Source organism: Sordaria macrospora, chromosome 6 (assembly GCF_033870435.1).
Source record: "Sordaria macrospora chromosome 6, complete sequence".
Taxonomy (NCBI): Eukaryota; Fungi; Ascomycota; class Sordariomycetes; order Sordariales; family Sordariaceae; genus Sordaria; species Sordaria macrospora.
The window spans coordinates 576,474-595,752 of NC_089376.1; the positions used below are offsets into that span (position 1 = coordinate 576,474).

The 19,279-nt window shown below is 50.3% G+C and overlaps 3 protein-coding genes across 3 annotated transcripts; 1 reads left to right on the forward strand and 2 right to left on the reverse strand.

Annotated features, from left to right (window-relative positions):
- Positions 1-1,088: 1,088 nt before the first annotated feature.
- Positions 1,089-1,987, forward strand: SMAC4_05875 (uncharacterized protein). The gene is made up of 2 exons (XM_003345670.2): positions 1,089-1,633; positions 1,813-1,987. Exons 1-2 carry the CDS (start codon positions 1,138-1,140, stop codon positions 1,902-1,904), a joined length of 588 nt encoding a protein of 195 aa, XP_003345718.1. The 5' UTR covers positions 1,089-1,137; the 3' UTR covers positions 1,905-1,987.
- A 5,948-nt stretch (positions 1,988-7,935) lies between these two features.
- SMAC4_05876 (uncharacterized protein) lies at positions 7,936-10,238 on the reverse strand (the record flags this gene model as incomplete). Its single annotated transcript, XM_003345671.2, has 2 exons — positions 8,524-10,238; positions 7,936-8,468 (listed from the first exon to the last, which is right to left on the reverse strand). Exons 1-2 carry the CDS (start codon positions 8,933-8,935, stop codon positions 7,936-7,938), a joined length of 945 nt encoding a protein of 314 aa, XP_003345719.2. The 5' UTR covers positions 8,936-10,238.
- Positions 10,239-14,789: 4,551 nt separating this feature from the next.
- SMAC4_05877 (uncharacterized protein) lies at positions 14,790-18,852 on the reverse strand (the record flags this gene model as incomplete). Its single annotated transcript, XM_066090358.1, has 1 exon — positions 14,790-18,852. The coding sequence occupies one exon, from the start codon at positions 18,850-18,852 to the stop codon at positions 15,115-15,117; it is 3,738 nt and encodes a 1,245-aa protein (XP_065947397.1). The 3' UTR covers positions 14,790-15,114.
- Between the last annotated feature and the right edge of the window lie 427 nt (positions 18,853-19,279).

Here is a 19,279-nt window from a genome sequence, read left to right on the forward strand (position 1 = left end):
AGAAAGTTTAGCTCTCTCGCCTCGGCTTTTGAGTGTAGTTTCTGATCATTCAGGCTTCCGTATAGCGCGGAATATATCCATGATCCATCAGCTGTTTTCATCAACCACTCGGAGGTTTCGGGTGCCCCGCCAGCGTCCTCCGCCAATAGCGCACGCACCAGAGGTTCGCTCCATGGCCCGCGCTTGTGCAACACCCCGAATTCTAACGCAGGGGGACACGTCTTAGCGGGAACGGCCCGCGCCGTGGGACGGCTGTGTTGATCGGTCAATAATTCCGTCTTCCAGTCCGCAATTCATAAAATAAATGATATGGGAACTGGAGAACGAGAAATGTTGAAGATGAGCTGGCATTCATTTCCATGTTCATGTTGTCTTCGTCTTTTCATCTCGTTTTCACCCCAGTGTAGGCGATGTGCTTGTCGGCTCGCTTGGACCTTGTTCCTTCCAGGGGTTCGCGGGGCCGCTTGTCCCTTCTGCAGGTACACTACCAGTACACCCTAATGCTGGGTTGTTTGTTAGCTTCGGTTGGTACTCCCGTCCTGTCAGACTGGACGAGATCCATCCAAACTGTCCCAAACCTCAGAAGGACAAGATGTAATGGCTAAGTACGGACCGGAACAGCATTTATAAAATCCAATACAACATATCAAAACTTCGACATAGCATCTTTAAAGTATATTTACACCTTGATTACATAACGAGACGAATTGAGTGGGTATCAAAATGCCCGAGGAGGCTGGTCCTAGGTCTCGAGCTAACAAACAAACCAGTATTGGACTACTGCAGCTCTCAGACCATTGCGCCTCCGGCTGATGAAGAATGCCACCACAACCCACAAAGCCAAACCATTCCAACAAACCAATAACTTCATGAGGCTCCGCTGACCTGCTGTTTACACAGTCACAATGACAGTACGTGCTACAACATTGCTTCTTGCTCGGCTTTTTGACCGGTATAGAGTATAGTCAACAACCAGAATCCAGAAGGAAAGAGGACAGACAGAGGCATAGCGATGGCAATGCCCAGATGTATATAGAGGTAGTGTAAAGGCCTTTGAAAGAAAGGGAAATATCTCTTGTTCTCTGTCCATCAATTTCGTCTTTTTCACATTCCAATTCTCCCACCCCAAAACGCAAAATGCTCTCCCTCAAGCTGGCCGCCTGTGCTGCCCTCGCGGCGACTCTCACCCTCGCCGCCCCAGTCTCCACGACCGCCACATCCATCTCCACCTCCACCTCCACAGAAGACATCAATGTCAAGCCCTTCAGCTTCTCCAAATGGGTAGACGACATTCTCGACCCCAACGTCGTCGCCCTCACCCCCGAGCAAGCCCTCGAAGCTTACTACGAGAGCATCAATGACACCACTATCAGCAGCCCCGAGCTAGCAAAGAGGGCGGGCGCAACCTGCGAAACCGACAACTCCAAGCGCGTGCCCGTCTCTGACGCCGTTTGGCTAGTCAACACCCTGGCCGCGGGCGGACAGTCGCCCGTGCAGGTCCCTATCCCCTTCATCTCCAAAGCTGTGTTGTACAGCCCGAGCAAGAGGTCGAGCGTTATCGGGCAGAAGAACGGTAACCTTTGGGTTACCGAGCCGTCCGAGTATTGGGCGAGGGCTGGGGGGCTTATTATGGGTGAGTCGAGCTTTCCTTTTCTGCTTTCTTTCTTCCTCTTCGTTTTTTTCCTTCCTTCTCCCATCACCATGATCCATTCGTTCCAAGGGTGGTGAGTGGTGGTGTTGCCTGCTTCTGTCCGTCCTGCGCAGTACCTAATGTATGCTTTGCTGACTGGAACACATTTCATGATGATACAGACGCCTGCACTTGGGGTGACAAGAGCGGTGGCAAGATCTTGATGCCTGCCAATCAGGCGATCACCGTTTTGCTGTATGGCCAGGGGTACTAGACAAGTTGAACGGGTTCTTGTTATGACTATCATGAGAAAAGAATTAATGCAGGATTTTATGTGCGCTGAAGAGAGCTGCGATAATGGAACTTCCAGGTTTGCATTGTGAGGCGTATTATTTTTCTCTCGCTGGTTATAAGCGATGACCTAGAAGACAATACCTCATCTCTTGTATTCCATATAAACTTGAATATTGCGCAAACCACATCATGTCGGCAACACAGCATGGACGGGCAAGCTTTACACGTACAATTTGCATCAACATCCGCGGACATACTTCTACGAACAAACGCAATTGTCAAACCTCTAAAAGTGCAAGAATCCGCACGTTGACACGATTATGACAGACCTGGCTTGCGGATTTCCCGAGTTTATACGGTCCTAAGAGAACTAGCGTGGCGGTTAGACATGTAGAAATGATGAGTCCAGCGAATGTGATTACAGCGGCGCACGACATTAATGGGAATCTAGGGAGCCAGAAAACCGTACCTGCGTGGTGCCGTTCATTGTAAGCAAACACCACCTTTTCAAAATAACCGTTCAGCTCAGAAAACATGTTCTAGGTGGATTCCCGAGCTCTCAATGGCTAGTTTGGTTCGGGAATGGGGGCTCTTGTCTTTATTTGTTTCTTTCTTTCTTTCCCACTCTACTCTACACTACGAGTTTCTTTCTCAAGGGTAAGGTAACCAAAACTTTGTCGTCCGCCCAAATCTTCGTCGCTCGCTCAAGATTATTGCCCGTCGTCGTCGTCGTTGCTCTCGTCGTCGTTACCGTCGCTATTATCTCATTTGATCCTACAATTTCAATAATAGAAGTTAGTTGATGTATTGATATAAGGATGCAGCCGTACCTTGGGAGATGATGGTTATTGTTATTGTTGTTATTGATAATGATAACGAAAAGGTTGAAGTTGGAAGAGATGGGGAGTGGATGGGACTTTAGTATTTTATCCTCTACCTTGGTTGACGTTATCCTTTTTCGCACTCCTTCTTCCTCTCATTGCACCTTCTTAACGATCTTCCTTTCATCGTCACTTCCTCAAAGGGGAGTTGTGCAACTCTTTAAGCAATTTCCTTCTAGCCGATGAGAGCCCAGAAGTCTACTGGGAGCGGTTCTTTTGAGTGGAACGGTTATTTTGAAGGTAACGGATATCGCTGTTGGACCACGGTAATGTAACCAAACCAGTTCTCTGAAGAACTAGATCCCCATCTCTGGAGATTGGGAATTGTAGCGTACACGAGCTTTTGTCTTCAGTTCCCGGATGATCGACATTCGCTTGTCAATCCTGTAGGAACGCCGAGTACACTACAAGACTCCCAGACCACTACCGCAGCAACTCACTCGATTTGTTTTTACTCAAGCACCGGACACTAGACCGGACCCGAGAAACCTTGCGCCCCGCATCATCTCGTCGGAAGATTGGTCAAAGCCAGTTACACCCGGCGCTATACCTGTTTGAGCAAAAACAAATCGAGTGAGTCGAAGCGGTAAGATCAATAGCACCAGCTAGGTAGTCAACAAGGCCACCACAGATCACCAACACTCCACCATACCAAGCCAAACCAAACTAACGACGAACAAAAACTTCATGAGGCTCCTTAGACTCCTCCACCCTGCTGTCTACCCAGTTGACAAAGACAGTACGTGTACGTGCCAGAACATTGCTGCCTAAAGTGTACTCGGATTTCTAACCGCTATACAACTAGTCTACAGTTTAACATTTCCGTGCTCAAACACACGTTGAAAGTTGCAAAGAGTTCAAGACTTCATGTTCCATCCCCAAGTGAGGTGACCACAACTTTTTGGCGGTGAACGGAGGATCAATACAGAAGAAGAAAACACAGAAAAACAGAATTAAAATTCGAACATTGTATCAACAAGAGCTGCCTTACCAAGAAAGAGGTAGAGACGGGACTGGACCTTGTAGTACACTACACCAAACCTCCACCGGGGAGAAAAAAAGGCGTCAAATCTTGTGAACTGCCGGTTAGTCAAGATCGGTGGCAAGAACATAATTCTACACAAGAGCAACAGTGATGGCGGCAGACAAATCCTGGTTTTTCTGTAGTTTTGAGTCCTCCCTCTTATCTTTATGATCCTAGCAGAGTTGCAGTAGTTCCACTGCTTTGCTCCTGGAAGACATTCCCGTGTAATGGAAGCCAACCCATATTGAGGATAGGGACACTAGTAGTAGGAGGCTCTTAGTCTTGCCGTTAAGAAGGCCTCTGTTATAGAGGTAGGGAAGATGATCGGAGTATAAGAAGGAAGAAGGTTGGCCTTGAAACCCAAGTTGAGAATTCCCTCTCCATCCTCACTCATCAGCTTCTCCCAGTGGGTTAACGACATCCTCAACCCCAACGTAGTCACCCTCACCCCTAAGCAAGCCATCGAGGCCTAGTACCAGAGCATCAACGGCACCGCGTCCACCAACGGCGGTACCGCAAAGGTTACTAAGCGGTTCAACAGGGTCTGCTGGTCGGATGATTCAACTCACAGTATGCGGCCCACGGTTAACCACGCTGTCAAGTGCGTGAGCAGCCTGGCGGCGTTGGGGAGAAAGTGTTACATACAGCATTGAGGCCAGGGGGGACCGTGCTCTCTGCCTCGACATTCCTAGAACCGCGATGTACATTTACCCTACCAGTTATGATGTGAAGCTCACAGCGTAAGATAATCCCCGTTCCTGTTCGACGTTGACGTGTGCTCATACCACCTACCCCTATGGTACACTCTAAAAAAGAGATTCACATTGCTAACGTCCGGTTTCGGGGGGATATGCAGTAACCAAGTTGCCATTGCTGGTGGACATCTTATGGGTAAGTGTGCCAAGCTAGGTGGCCACCTTATTTACCCTTTCCTTCCTCTTACCGATTAAGGGCCATGTTGCTAACAATTCTGGATTTCGTGACAGACGGGTGTACCTACGGTGGCACAACTGGCGGATCTATTTACGAGGATTTCGCCCCCCTTACCCAAATCAATTTGGGCACGTATTAGGAGAAGGGAAATATGAGGTTGTGGTTTAATCAAAAGGGGAACGGGAGATGGTCACAGCATAATGAGCAATGGACACACTGAGAGACAGGGAAAACAAGTTAGAAATACACACATACATACTACCGTGCCTATTTTTGGAGACTAGATTTTTGCGCCGATTGCGACCTAATCCAGTTAAACGCCCAGTCAAAATCACTATTGTGATGTTGTCTTGTATGTTACCTTGTGTCCGGATCAAAGTGTTGCAGAAGCTTGCTAAGTTGACAAGACTGAAGATACATTACCTAGGGGGATGACGGATGTGATGAAGGGTAAGACTTCGATTCCGAAGTCCAAGGGCATTGAGAAACCTTTTTGCGTGACCGACAAAACCACCGCGCAAGCGGGAACATAACCGTGGCAATCATAAGAAAAAGAACAAAGGCAAAGGTCATTGCGCTACTTGCTGAATTGCGCGTCAGGGAAGTTCGTCTCGTTCTTACATACGGAAGTTGCTCGATCGTAGGTAGGAAAGAACCATCGTCATGTACACTTGGAGGAAGCGGGATACTTTTGGAAGGAACAGCCCTCGACTACGTCGAGCCTGCCACTCGGGACAACGAACCACGACCAATTGTAACTTGAAAGGCTCGAATAACAATGGAACAAAAGACCAGACGATTCACCTAGGTAGATCAGACGACTGCCTTCTGTAGATACTAAACGACTTTCTCTCCCTTTGGCCAAAGGCGGTCAGCATTTTCTGGCTGTGGTGTACCTACCTACCAGATTTTCTCGTCTATTCTCCTGTGGTATTCAGTTGCTGTATTGCAGTGCGGGATATCTGGATGGTGATGAGATCAGTCAGGCTTTGAGTTGGCTGCCGCCAGGGTTTAGCCAAGTCCAACCACTACTACCTTAGCCAACCTTCTTTTAGGCGTTTACATACCTATGTAAGTGATCCATTTAGTTCCATATGAGATGCGTTATTCTTAGGGATCTTGCATATGATACTTTCAATCTTGTTAACTCATTTCTAACTCGTAGGTACTTGGCGATTACATTCTGTCCTGGAGACGTTCGGGAAGTTTGGTTCCTCTTGGATTGGAGTTCGTCGGCTTTTTTTTCCCTTTCGGCTTGTTGCCTTTGGTCTCCAGGTTGGTAGCGGGAGCCATCATGATAAGTGTGGTGGTGACTGGTAAGACTTGAAGAAAGTTTGAGATAGTCTTGAGTGTTTTGATGATGGCAATGGAATTTGGATCAGGTCAGGTGAGTCAAGCCTACCTACCTAGCTAGGTATCTAGTACACATACACATATTCGATCATGTGTTTCATCATCTGTGTGTGATACAGGCGTCGTCGGAACCACCGCAGGTGAGAGTAATCTGCGAAGACTGTCGATCCCGGTAGTCTGCTTATTCGAAATTTCGAAAGTGTCCCGTGACCATTCCCATATCTCAATCTTCTTTTAAGCAGGCTTGCTCGCTTGGTAGCAGCACTGGTTACAGCAATACCGTCTGGATGTCCACTGGCACGCCACTGATCTCTTCTGTTTTGATTCTGTCTATTGAACCGGGTGCACGTCACTGGTGAATGTCCCACTTCGCGGCTACGCCGTCGTTTTCAACCTGGATGTTCTGTGGTTCTGAGATTCTGGGCATTTGTCGATCATCCTAGGGCGAACATTTAGGGGTTTCTTGGTTCTTTCTTGGACTGCTCCGCTTGGGACTTGGGTTGTGCCGATTTCCGCGCGAAGCGCTGATAGATCAACGGCGTTTCCGGTTGACTCTCCAGTCTCCAAACAGCGAGGAACGAGGCTATTGGCGCCGGCAAGGAGATAGGTCGTGATCGATCAATGGGAGGGAGTATCTCAAGATGCGACGACAGATTGTGGATTGCATGTCAAGTTCGCTCCCATATCAACTACCTACCGAGGATGAGAGCTGGAACCAATTATTAGAAAGCTTTTTCATGACTATGAACCTTCTTGCGCATGCAGGACGACAAAGGGAAATGAAGAGAACAACAACCAAGTCAACCAGGCGACTTCCATGGGGGATATCTCAAAATAAAACAACTACTGTCTAAAGCAACTAGAAACAACAACCAAGCAAACCGAAAAAAGCACACCCGACACGCACCATGCAACAGCGGTGCCATAAACAGCAAGAGCTGAAAACCACCCTCATTTTTTTTCTTCGCCCAAAGAAGAATATGTGCAAGGACTTATCGTCTCTTTCCCTCTGACCCACACCCAGACCATCTCTGAAGTATAGCAAGCATGATATGATATACTTTGTTACCCAGCATCAATATGCCCTCACCCATTCGGTTCTTCGTCGTGTCCTTCTCAAGATGAGAACAGGATATTAGGCAAGAAAAGCAGTTAGATGGTATGAAACTACAACGCCATGTACTCTGAATCCAAGGGTACCATTATCCGTGTCTAAAGCCAGCTTTCTTTCCAAGACGCATAGGCCCTGTATGCCTGGACGCATGAATATGCATTACCAGAAAGACCGTTCCTCGCGGAACGAACTTCCAGACTCCCGTCAAGCCCAAAGCCTGAAAATAACACGCATACTAGCGAGTGATAGCGATGCCCAAATCAAGGATGAAACTACATCAGCAACACACAGCTTAGCATCTCAGTGGAGACCACCGAGTGTGAAACAATTCCTGTCTTGTGCTGGTGGACCGAAGCCGTCACCCGCTCAAGCAGGCAAATTCTCAAGCATCGGAAAGAAAAGTCGTTCATTGATGGACGACCAAAGCTGGGTAATATGTGAAAGGGAGTAAAGGAGAGAACAGCGCTGAGGTTGGCAGATTCTCAAGGGCCACACCCACTTTTGTGCCCGAAGAATCCGCCTTACTCGCACCAAGAATTGCCTGCCCAGGAGCTGCTCGTTCGTCCATTGATCTACGAGTGACAAGCCGAAATGTTTCCCTAACGCCGAGTATGCGGATGAGATGAAAGAGTATGATACAGGCAAGTCTTAATTTTTCTTTCGTCGGTCGTTGACTTGATCATGCATTTGTGACCTAATAAAATCGTCAGTGAGATTGGTTCGTGAGATCATGAGGCTGGAATGCAGAATCACGTACGCGAAGAATCCTCCTGGAGTAATCTTGGTTGTCGGCGATGCTGCCATCGCTCAATCTCCTCTGCACGAGGACAGGGTCGAGTCGGGCGTCCGCCATGGACATTCCATCGCTGGTGCTGGGCGGCTTGCCAATGAAAGCATTGACGGCAGCGTTGCGGCGATGCTCATCCTCGATCTCCTTGTTCCGCTTGCGACGCATGTAGAGGAAAACACCTCCAACTGCAGACAATACAACGACGACTGCCACCACGGTGCCTGCCACGATTCCGGCCGTGTTGCTTTTGCCCTTTTTTTCGGACTCTTCGGGCAAGCTTGATTCAGTAACGTCAGCAGTCGGCTCGGAGACGGCGCTTGAAACGCTGGATGTCTTGGCCGGAGCAGTTGAGCTCGGAGCGGCGCTAGTGCTAGAAACCTTAGGCTCCGAGAAACCTGGCGACATTTTGAGGCCAGAGTTAAAGACACTCCATGTACCGTCGCCGCCGCCTATACGATGGTTAGCGTCTTACAGGATATGATCCAGCCAATCTCTGTAACTTACAATATTCCTGATTAAAGCCCGAGCATGTGAGACTGCAGTTTTTGACGTCGGTCAATGATGACTTCGGCGGATAATGCGTACCGCACCAGCACTCAGCTCCTGCAGACATTGCGAAAACCTGCATGTTAAGGTCTAGACACCACCTGTAACAGAGGCCCCTTGTTACACCGGTATCTTTTTCTAAGCCTTGGCCGAAGTCCATCATGTTTTGAGAATTCGTGCGTGTGGTATTCAGCTTCATTTCGCCGGAATCAGCGAAACAACCCTGGTAGGTGTCCTGATTGAAGATAGGATCTGTCTTTGTTGGGTATGGTGGTTCGGCTCTGACGTATAATGAGCCCAAGGAGTGGTGCGCTGTTGCAATGGCGCAGTTAGCGGCGAAGGCCGTCAGCAGCACTGATATCGACTTCATGGTGAAATGGATGACGGGTTTCGATGTCTTGATGCAATAATAACGAGTAACGGTAACGGTCGAACGATGAGGTCGTCGTCGCTATCGTTGATGTTGTGGTTGTCGTCGTCGTATTGGGTGTTACTCTGGCGTTGACTTGTGCTTGAAGTTGGGCCAAAACACAATTAACGCAGGATCCTTGGAGAGTCCTGGTGGTTTGGGTTGATAGGACAAGGGAGATCTAGCCTCCTGCGTGTCGAGTGGAATGGCGAGCGGTGAATGAAGCGGTTGTCGACGGGCTGATAATAACGAGTGGTGCTGCCCCTTCTTGTTGTCTCCTGCTGTTCCCTTTGTTTGCGGATCCCTTGGTATTCCTTGTTGATGGTTGACGAGGTCACGAGTGGTTGGACATTGCCTTTGTTCCAATCGGTGCCGGTCGACGGAAGACTATGACTCGACGACGGTGCTGGAGCGGGCCGATATGGTTAGTGTGACTTTCGGGCGATGGTCAAGAACAGAAGTCGGGGGTCGAAATGCGACCGGGCAAGTGACCGTGATGGTGTCGTTATCGTCGTCGTGGATAATGATTGTGTTGTGGTCGAATGATGGAAAATGTCGGACACGCACACACGAGAATGGGGAGCGGAATTGAAAGAGCGACAGTGTGGGTGTGGAGGAGGGAGCGGAAGTGGTTTTGTTTGAGAGGGAGCGGCCGGCCGAAAGTGCGAAAAGGCGCAGTGACTGGGAGTGGGAATGGGGAGTGGGCGGGTGTGTAGGAGACAGAAGAGGGGGAACACAGATGGAAGAGCGGCAAAACTGAGTGGCAGACTGGGAGCCTGGGAGGGGGACGAAAGCAACCAAATGGAAGGAAGGTAACAAGAACGAACCTGTGAAAGAGACGGAGAACCACTGCACTGTCCACTGAGAGTCGGAAGCAGGGGTCCTGGACGGCGCGGCAGCTGGAGGTGCAAAATGCAGTTCAGTGCAGGTACCGTACCGTACCGTATGTATTTGATACGCACGAAGGGGTTCTTGCGCCCGAACCTGGCAGACGGAAAGTTACCAGTTCAATTTGATTTCAAGGAGTGGCCCGCGACTGTTGTTTGATTCAAAAGCCAACCGCATCCCCCCCAAAAGATGAGAGCGACGAGTTTGAAAGAGGGGACAAAAGACCAAAAGACCACAGACGGAATGTCAGGAGCTGAGGACCGTCGAGACCCGGACACCACGGCGAAAACGGGGGAGTGCACAAGTTGGGGGAGGACGACGGGGCCGCTGGAAATTGCGCGATGGAGCCCAATCCCCCTGACGCCTGGGGCCTCGGGATGCATCATTCAAAAATCGAAACGAGAGGCACATGCATCCCGGTCGTCTCTCACCTCTCACCTGAATTGCGACCCACAAAAAGGGAGGCTGGGTGGGCCTTCTGGCCAATGGGGACCGCCCTCTGCCAAAAATATGTGCCCTTCCGACTTGCCATTCGCTGGGTCATCACGCCGTCTAGTGGAGTAATACTGGGGCAGGCACATTTCAGGGGTACCCGTCATTCTGTCGATCCCATGGAGAGAGGCCAGAAGGTGCGAAAAAGAGCGAGGAAGGGGCCACCACTTCCTGCTGCGGTACTGGGGTTAGCCAGGGCCTCGCTCTCTGTTAGTGTACACAAGGTTTTGCCACACTGATGGCATCTTTTGAGGGATCGTTTCTACCGAGAGTTACAAGCCCTTTTATACGCAAGCCTTTGCACATACGGGCGCTCGCATAGACCAGCTTCCGTTGTGACCACTCATTCTCAGTCAAAAAAAAGTGTTTGCACGAACACCTCACCACAAAGCTAGCTAGGGAGAACAGAAGATGAGATGAGATCTACTGTACCCAAAGGTACCCAGCAATCTTGCTTGTCACTTGGGTCGAACGACAAACAAATACTTGGGGGTTGTGGTGCAGCCTGGGGACCTTTCGTCAACCCCCTCTTTGTAAAAGAAGGGGCGAAAATATTCTGGAACAGTGAAATATTCTGGGACAACCAAAAATGTAAGCGTTCACTATGGAAAATTGTTAGTGGGCGAAATGCAACAACAAAAATCACAACCATCAATTTTTTGAAAATTCCAAGAAGTTGAGAGATTCAGAAAGGTATCAAAGAGCCATTTACCAAATTGCATCCATTTTGGTCAGGGCGTTAGTAAGAAACTCAGAGTGCAAATGCTTTCCCCAATGAAAAGTGTAATGTGCTTCAACGGTTTCACGCATCCTCCAAAAAGAGGTTTGGTAACAAACGAAAGGTTTGGGAGCTTTCGCTCATTCAATTTGGAAGATGATTTTTTTTTTTAATTCTTTCAAGTAGTCCCTTTTCCTTGAAACCCCCTGAGAATTTTCGTAGAATTTCCAAAAAAAATTGATGGATGTGGTTTTCATTGTTGCATCTCGCCCATCAACAGTTTTCTATAGTGAACACTTACAATTCTGATTGTCCCAGAATATTTTACTGTCCCAGGCTTTTTCCACCCCCTACTTTACAAGTAGGGGGTTGACGAAAGGTCCCGGCCGCACCACAACCCCCAAGCATGTCCTTCGTTCTCTAGCTTCTCTTTTCTGTACCACATCAATGAGATGCAAGGCCTTTTCTGTGCAATCATTTCACCACCGGGGTTCTACCCCTTTTCATATGCCTGGGGAATGAATGAAGGAAAGATGGTGACTTGCCAGAGCTTGTTGCTCACATATGCACAGCATCGATGAAACGGGATCACCGCCAGCTTGAACCACGCGGGCAGCAGCCAAGCCAAGCACATGCGCACACTGCACACATTGGTGTTGACAGTTTGTTGACTACTGCCCGCCAACGGTCCAACCACGCATCCGTCGGTCGCCATTGGAAACCATCCTCCCATCTCAACGACGATAGCCTCCTAACCAAAGAGGCAGGGGAGGGCAACATGAAACAACAAACACGGGGGTTTGCCAGACGAAGATTCCACCTTGACGGGCACCATCCTTTTTCAAACGGTCGGTTCCCGTCCCCATTCCGGCCGCCCTAGGGCACCGTGAGACCGTGACCGAGAAAAAAGGGTAGAGAGGCCTCTCATCTGGGGGGTTGTTATCCATCATTTCATCCATCGCCATTTGTTTCTCCATGTCACTCTTTTGCCAAGCAGACGAAACCAGGAGCGCACGCGGGCGGGGCGGCAAAAACGATTGCAATGATGGCGGAAGGTCGAGCAGGAGCTTCGAGAGCTTCCTTCCATGTTCGCTTTCTCCAGTTATCTTGGCGTTCGGATACGAAAGGAGTCCCCACTGTAATGACACATGGACCGGTCCAGCCAGGCTTCACTGCCCGCAGTTCGCAGCATTCATTTCAGCAGTTCAGCCGGACAGATGTCACCAGTCCCGTCGCCATCATTGATCATGATCCATCGAGAGCAAGAGCAGAGAATCTCAAAAGCAAAGCGTCCGTCGGGAGGCAGGAGCAGGTGAAGCGGCCAAATGCAACACGATCAGAACTGAAGCATTGATGACGGAGGGTAACTGCAGCTTCTCAATCGTAGAGGTAACACTGTCCTGACCACCGAACCAACCAAAAACAACCAACAGCACCACCACCATGATCACCATCCAACAAGCGAACAAACGAGGGCATCAGCTTTAAAGTGTCAGCTAATCAGCCTAAAACAACTCCTGGAAATGGCTTCACTGCTTCAGATACGAAGTGAAGAGTGTGAGTGGAAAAGGGAAAAGGTGCCGCCTGACCGCAATGTTCGTACCACGGAATCACAACACCTGCCGTTGCGCTACACACCATTGCACCTGCACCACCACTTTCAAACAAACTGCCTTGCTACACCACCTGTGTGCATCACCAGAATCAGAACTTTGAGAACCGAACTACGCCTAGCCAGAGTTCATTCATTTTGCACCGTTTTAGTTCCCAGAAAAAAAGGATTCTGTAGTGTAGCACGGTCTTTGTCTATCTCCATCAAAAAACTCGCGTCAATAACTGCCGACCCGATTGTTCCGACAATGTTTCTTCCAGCGTCGTATGTCAGCAACTCAGCAGCATAGTCAGCGGCGGAAAGTTCCGCGATTCGCGATGCGATCACTCATCGCTGCCCGCGCAGTTCCCTCCAGCTTTGACAGGAAAACTCCGGCCGGAGGTCACTGTGAGTGACGGAAGCCCTGGAGATAGGCCGGGTCGGAGCAGCAGGATCACTGCCCTCACTTTCATGGCGTGTTTCATCGTCACGATCATGATGCTTCCCGTCCCTTTCCTGCCAGTCGTTCTTATCGGGTTCAAAGACCGCGCTCCATCCTCTTCTTCTTAAAAACTGGTCGGCACCTTCCTTTACATTTCCCCGCCTTCCCGTCCTCGCCATATCTACCCAAGGTAGGTACAGTACCTAGGTATATAAACACCCCGTTCGGTGCCGACATGGACGGTTGCAATATCCAACTTGCAGTTGATAGTATCGAACGCACCCGCCGATCTGCCATGCTCGCACACCGGACTCCGCCCGTACCTGCGTATGTGTATGGTGCAGTGCGATGTACTTGCGTACCTACTGCAGTGCTCGACTGCTCGTACCCAATAATCCCTGCGCCGTGCAAAGAAGACCGGACAAAGTCCCCTGAATTATGCATGAAAAAAGGCCCTTTTTCTGTATAGCCACTTTATCCATCTTGCTGCCCAATCATGATTGGCAGAACGTCCACAGTAAGTATCGAATGCACGAGCCAGAGGCTCAACGACGGTTCCTGGCAGGTTCCCGGAAGGTTTCTGACGGCTGGCGGAGGCTGTGCTGTTTCTGTTAAGCAGTTTGATTTGCTTGGCTGACAGATGTGGCTTGTGCGTTGGATTGAATGCGGAATGCGGTCGGTGGAGTCCGAAGATCCCCGTACGCAGTATTGTACCTTGCTGATGCCGACGCCGTGAGATTGTGACGGGAGACCGGAGTCGTTGCAGCTTCGGGAAGTTGTGGAAATGCAGTCTTGACGGGATGGCGATGATACTGAGCAAAGTTAAAATAGAGATCGAGATAATCCCGCGGCTTCGGTGATAAGGACCATATGGTATACCGTCCCATTATCCTTTCATATATATATATATATATACATGCATTCACCGCCCACCGCCCACCGCCCGCCGCCGGCAGCCTTCCGGAATATTACCAACATACGGGTTTATATGACCTATCTTGGGATTTCTGGGAAGGGGATATCCGTGACCTTGACCTTGAATTGGCTCCACGTCCTGCGTAGGAACCGAAAGATAACAGCAACAGCGGCCCGCCATGGGAACGGAACAGGGAAACGCGGCCTGGAAGGAGATCGGGGATCGGGGATCCAGATAAGCGTTTTTGTTGACTTCCTTGTGAGAAGTGGGAAGTTAATCAACTACCAAGTTGAAGACAGAATGAAGTCACAGAGTGTGAAATAAAATGGCTTCTACTATCATCCAACAAAACTGTCTAACAAATGTTAGAATATCATTCCACTAACGGTCTGCCTCCTATAGTGCAGCAGCAGCTGCTAGTGAGTTAACATCCAGACTATAAGCGCAGGAACTCATGATATTGTCTGTCTCATTCCCGTCCACGGTCGGGGTTACCAATATCCTCAACCATGGAACTTGCTTAAAGCAAGCTTTGGGTATCTTTCATTGCGTTCTAGATGTGAAAGTTTTACGAAAGGTCAAGGGACAACTGTAACACTTTTGACAAATCCCGTCCTTTGTACATCAACAAAGCCCATTGAAGACCAGTCGGGATATTTCCAATCAGAAAACCAAGTGGAATAAGATTAAGCACATAGGTGGCACAAGCTTATTCGAGCTGTCAAGCTAGATTGATAGAAGTTCTAGAGATGCCAATTTAACCAATCAGCCGCAAGGACATAGTGATGAACAAGAATAAGCATGACAGATCTGACGTGGCCAGTCTCGCTCTTTCCCTTAGCTTCATATATACGCTCAAGACCTGAAGTCAAATATCAAAAAGCATGAGAACCATCAACATGTTGAAGAGGTATTAGCCTCTTCACCAACTCCCTATATGATGAAAGATGAACCATCAACATCAACACATATTCCACTACCCAGTACTTCATTCCTCTCTATCTACCTAATGCAACACGTTCCAAAATTCTGAACCACTCAGCTCAAACCTCTTCACCCTCCCTCCAACTCCTCTACCTCCTCCTCTAACCTCCTACCGATCCCGATGCCTCTCACTCTCCACACACTCCGTCTTATGCGTCTTCCAATCCCTCTGTTGACACTCCCCACAACAATACCTAACCTTCAAACACCTGCCACACTTCCTCAACACCTCCACTCCCTTTTTGCCAGCCGTCTCCCCGCCCTGCTCCCTCATCTCCATAACCAACTCCTCCTCGCCCTTGCCACAGTACCTACACCTCTCCTCCTTCTTCTTGATCAACGCATCCTCCAATCCCTTTTCCGCAATCTTTTTTGCCAGGAGGGGATCAAACACCACCCTTTCCGTCGCTGGCGAGCAGTAAGGAATAGAGATGGCTACGCGCGTGGCGTGTCGCGAGGCGACCGAGTCCCAGAGCGGTAAGGAGAGGTATTGCGGAGGGAAGTGGCCGACGCCGCAGGTGCAGAGGACTGGCTCTCCTTTCGTAAGGCTGAGAGGGATTTTGCCAAACGTGGAATACTCGCAGGAGGAAGGGGAGTGAGACCATGTGGTGCGGCACCGTTCGGCGAAGGAAGGGAGGAGGGATTTCCAGAGACGAAGCTCGGCGTCGGTGATGGTTAGGTCGACGCATTCGAGGGCTCGTAAAAGGACGAGGAAGGATTGGAGGTCTTCTTCTTCTTCGTTGTCGTCTTTGTCTGTATCAGTTTTGGGTTTGGGTTTGGTGAGAAGCTCGCGAGTAAGAGGCAACACAGCCGCATCGATGACTATTCCTCCGCCGGACTGCGCGCTGCAGTCGAGCCTGATGGCCGAGACGAGGATGAGGATGTGTCTCCCGTCTGAGGACGATGAGCCGGACCCGGACAGGGCGAAAAGACCGGATTGTCCTACCTGCAGACCGGCGGCGATGTTGATCATGGTGTGCAAGGATTCCTTAAGGGTGAGTCTTGTCGAGCCCCATTCGGTGTCAGGGAGGCCTTGTTCCATAGCAGCGTGGCGCCTACGGAGTTCGCGGGGTGAGAAGATGGAGGAAGCCAAAGTGCTGAGAAATGTGAGGCGGGAGGTGTCGGTGAGAGAGAGGATGGGAAGGGAGTCGAGGTTGACTGTGGGGCAGTTGAGCGGGACGGGGATGAGTTGTGTTGGTGGCTCTGATGATGATGATGAGTCGGCGTCGACGGCTTGAAGAATAGTAGGGAAAATGTATCCGTCTAGCACACTGGCAGCTGTCGGAAACCGAGGGTTGAGGATCGCCGGCGCGATCACTTCGATGTATCCCGACGTGCGAGCGATGCGCGTCTTGCTGCCTTCTTTGAGAACGGGGGTCGGGAAGACGAGCGGTTTGACGAGTGTCCCGGCGCCTGAACCCAAGACGATGTCGATAGTCCACGGGGAAGACTGCCTTAGACTGATCGGGACGGTCCTATCAGCCAGTAGCCGCTTATCCTCCTCCGTGATAAAATCCAGATGGCCGGTGATGGTCTTAAGTGTAGTACCCGAAGCGACATCAAAACTCGCAGTAAACGCCGGGCAGCCATCCGCTTCATGTTCCGCGTTCTCAGATTCAGACACCTCCTTTAACGCCTTTCTCAACAAGGCATCTTGCGTGGGATGACCTCCGATCTTTTCAAGAATAACCCGCTGGAACTGCTCCCTATCCGTCTCGAACCGGCCACACACCACGCCCAAAAAGTCCAAAAGGGTCTGCCACAGCCCTGGTCCCCAAGACACTTTGACCAGCTCTTGCCCCTGTTGCAGCACCACCCGCTGACCTTCGACCTTGGAAATCACCAGATCCTGGTAAACCCTCCATGCGGCCTCCGCCAGCTCCTTTGCATCGACCTTGACAACAACCGGCTTCTTCATGGCCCCATCGTGTTTCTGGTACTGGTCAGGGGCAAGCCGCCTGGAATGTTTCCTAAACACCCGATTACCTATCTGCAGTCCCCCCTGTTCCTCCAACTTCTTCACCCTAGCAGCCGCAGCCGCAGCCGCCTTCTCCTTGTCACCTTTTTCACCCTTTTCACTTTGTCCACCGCCACCGCCGCCGCCAGCGGCATCAACAACATCCTCATCATAGAACTCCGCAGCAGCCCCAAGACACTCATCCACCGTCGCCCTAACACTAGCATTACTCCAATATTCAACCGGCGATAGGCCCAGGATGAACGACGCTGTCGTCGAGCTGGTCAAGGGGTCATTGTTCTCGACATTGACATCATCTCCAGAGGCAGAAAAAAGCGATACCCCCTCTCCATCATCCATAACCAGCGTCGAAGACGGTCGGTCTTTGAGTAATCGCTTGGCGGCAACCATCAAGCCCAAAATGCCAGGAGGGTCGGCGACGCCGGCTGCGAGGGGGGACCAAAATGTGTTGAGTGTAAGGTCGGTGGTGTCGATTACGTCGAATTGTTTTTTCGTCGTCTCTTTCGTTACTAGTGATTGACAGAGGGGGAACCAGCCATCTACCACAAACCGAATTGTGAGTCTCTTTTCGTTCTCCTTATCTGAGAGGGCGAGTGAAGCTAGCTCCCTGAAGGCCATAGACCACTGAGTAAACTGGTGTCTCGCCACATCATGGATTGGCGGGATTGCATCGTCGTCGGCGTCGTCGTCGTCGTCATCATCATCATCATCGTCACCATCGTCGCTGTTATCGTCGTCGTCGTCGTGATCCTCCTTGGAAAGACGCAGCGGGGAGAGCTCGGTAAGTGGTGCCTTGGCCAGCGCGAGATGGTACCCTAACACTCCAGTAGAGGGGTAGGCTAGTAGACGTCGGCGACGGCCTGGCAATTCTGATTCAGACTTGGATGCGGACTTGGATTCGGCATTAGTGTCAGAATCTGATTCGGAACCAGAACCAGAATCAGATAACAACCCAGCCCCAAACGTAGGATTAGCAATCATCATATTCCCTTCCCCCGATGTCTGATCATAATTCCACGACCACTGCACATAAGTCCGGATATGATCTTTTAGCAAGATGGTCAATGGCGCTGCTGCTGCTGACGAGCCTAGAGGTAATGTCCAGGACTCATGGTGCTCAGTAGAGCTATCAGGTGATAGAGGTAGCTTCATGCCCTCGGCCATTGCAGCCTGAAGCTCTGCCACTTTCTCTGACGATGTCTCGGACTTGAGTGAGTCTGCTGCTGCGGCGGCATATTGTCCCCATACCCCCCTCACCGCATCCAGACTTTTTGCGTTGAGAAAGCGTATTGTCTTCCCGTAGGTGCTTTGTTCCCACTCCTTCAATGTCTGCGACATTTCACATAGCTTCGTCGATTGCTGAGCTAGTAATTCCCTAGTGTCGCGGTCGGGGAGAAAGCGGGTGTGGTAGATGTCGAAGATTTTGGTGAGTTTTTCCTTCCTCGTAGCCTCCTTATCCTCCTTCTTCTCCGTCTCCTTATTATCCTCCTGTAGACCATCCAGCCCCTCCAGGTCCAAAATGAAACTCAAAATCAGCACGTTCCGAGCCACCACGTACTTGTCGTGGTTACTAATCGTGATATCGATCTTTCTGTGCTTCAGTTTATTTCTCCTTCTTTCTCTTGCCTCCTCCTCTCTCTGCTGATCTCCTTGAGCGGCAGACCCAGGCCTAGGCCCAGCTCCTACCTCCGAATAAGCCGTGTACAGAATATTCCGGACATCTTTCCCCCCGATGACGAGGATGTCGACGTCTAGATCGGGTGGGAGAGGTGAGGTGAGGTTGGTTGCTGGGGTGGTGGATAGTGGGTAGAAGATCGAGGACATGGAGCCGGGGGGTTCATTTTGCTTAGTTTTGGATGGTGTTGACATTTGAATCGTGAGTGTTTTGCGGTTGATGTTTGTTGATGTTGGCGTGTTTTGGCGTTGAAGATAGTAGTGAGATGCTCGGTTTTGGTGGTTTGGTTTGTATTCGGGTCGGGAGTTTAGGAATGAGGTTAAGCTGCCCTGTTCGGGGATATGGATTGGTTGGCGACGATGTATAGGTATGTTTATGCTGAGCTTCCTGGATGGGAATATTAAGAACTGTTGAGACTTATGAAAGGGTGACTGGTGAGCCCTGTGCAATGGAATCCGACAGTGCCTGATGGATGCTGCAGCACCGCAGTCCCGCAGTGAGGTCGGCGAAGATGGTGGGGTCCTTCCATGTGTTGTCACAGTAACTGCACTGTGGACGGCAAGGTGAGGGAGGTGGCACGTGCAGACATGTGTCTTAGGCTCTTAGCTGCAAGTGAGGCGA

Excerpts from the sequence above, each read along its gene's own strand:
- SMAC4_05875 (XM_003345670.2), top strand. The coding sequence starts at position 1,138 with ATGCTCTCCCTCAAGCTGGCCGCCTGTGCTGCCCTCGCGGCGACTCTC. Across the intron at positions 1,634-1,812 it reads GGCTGGGGGGCTTATTATGG|ACGCCTGCACTTGGGGTGAC; the intron begins GTGAGTCGAGCT and ends ATGATGATACAG.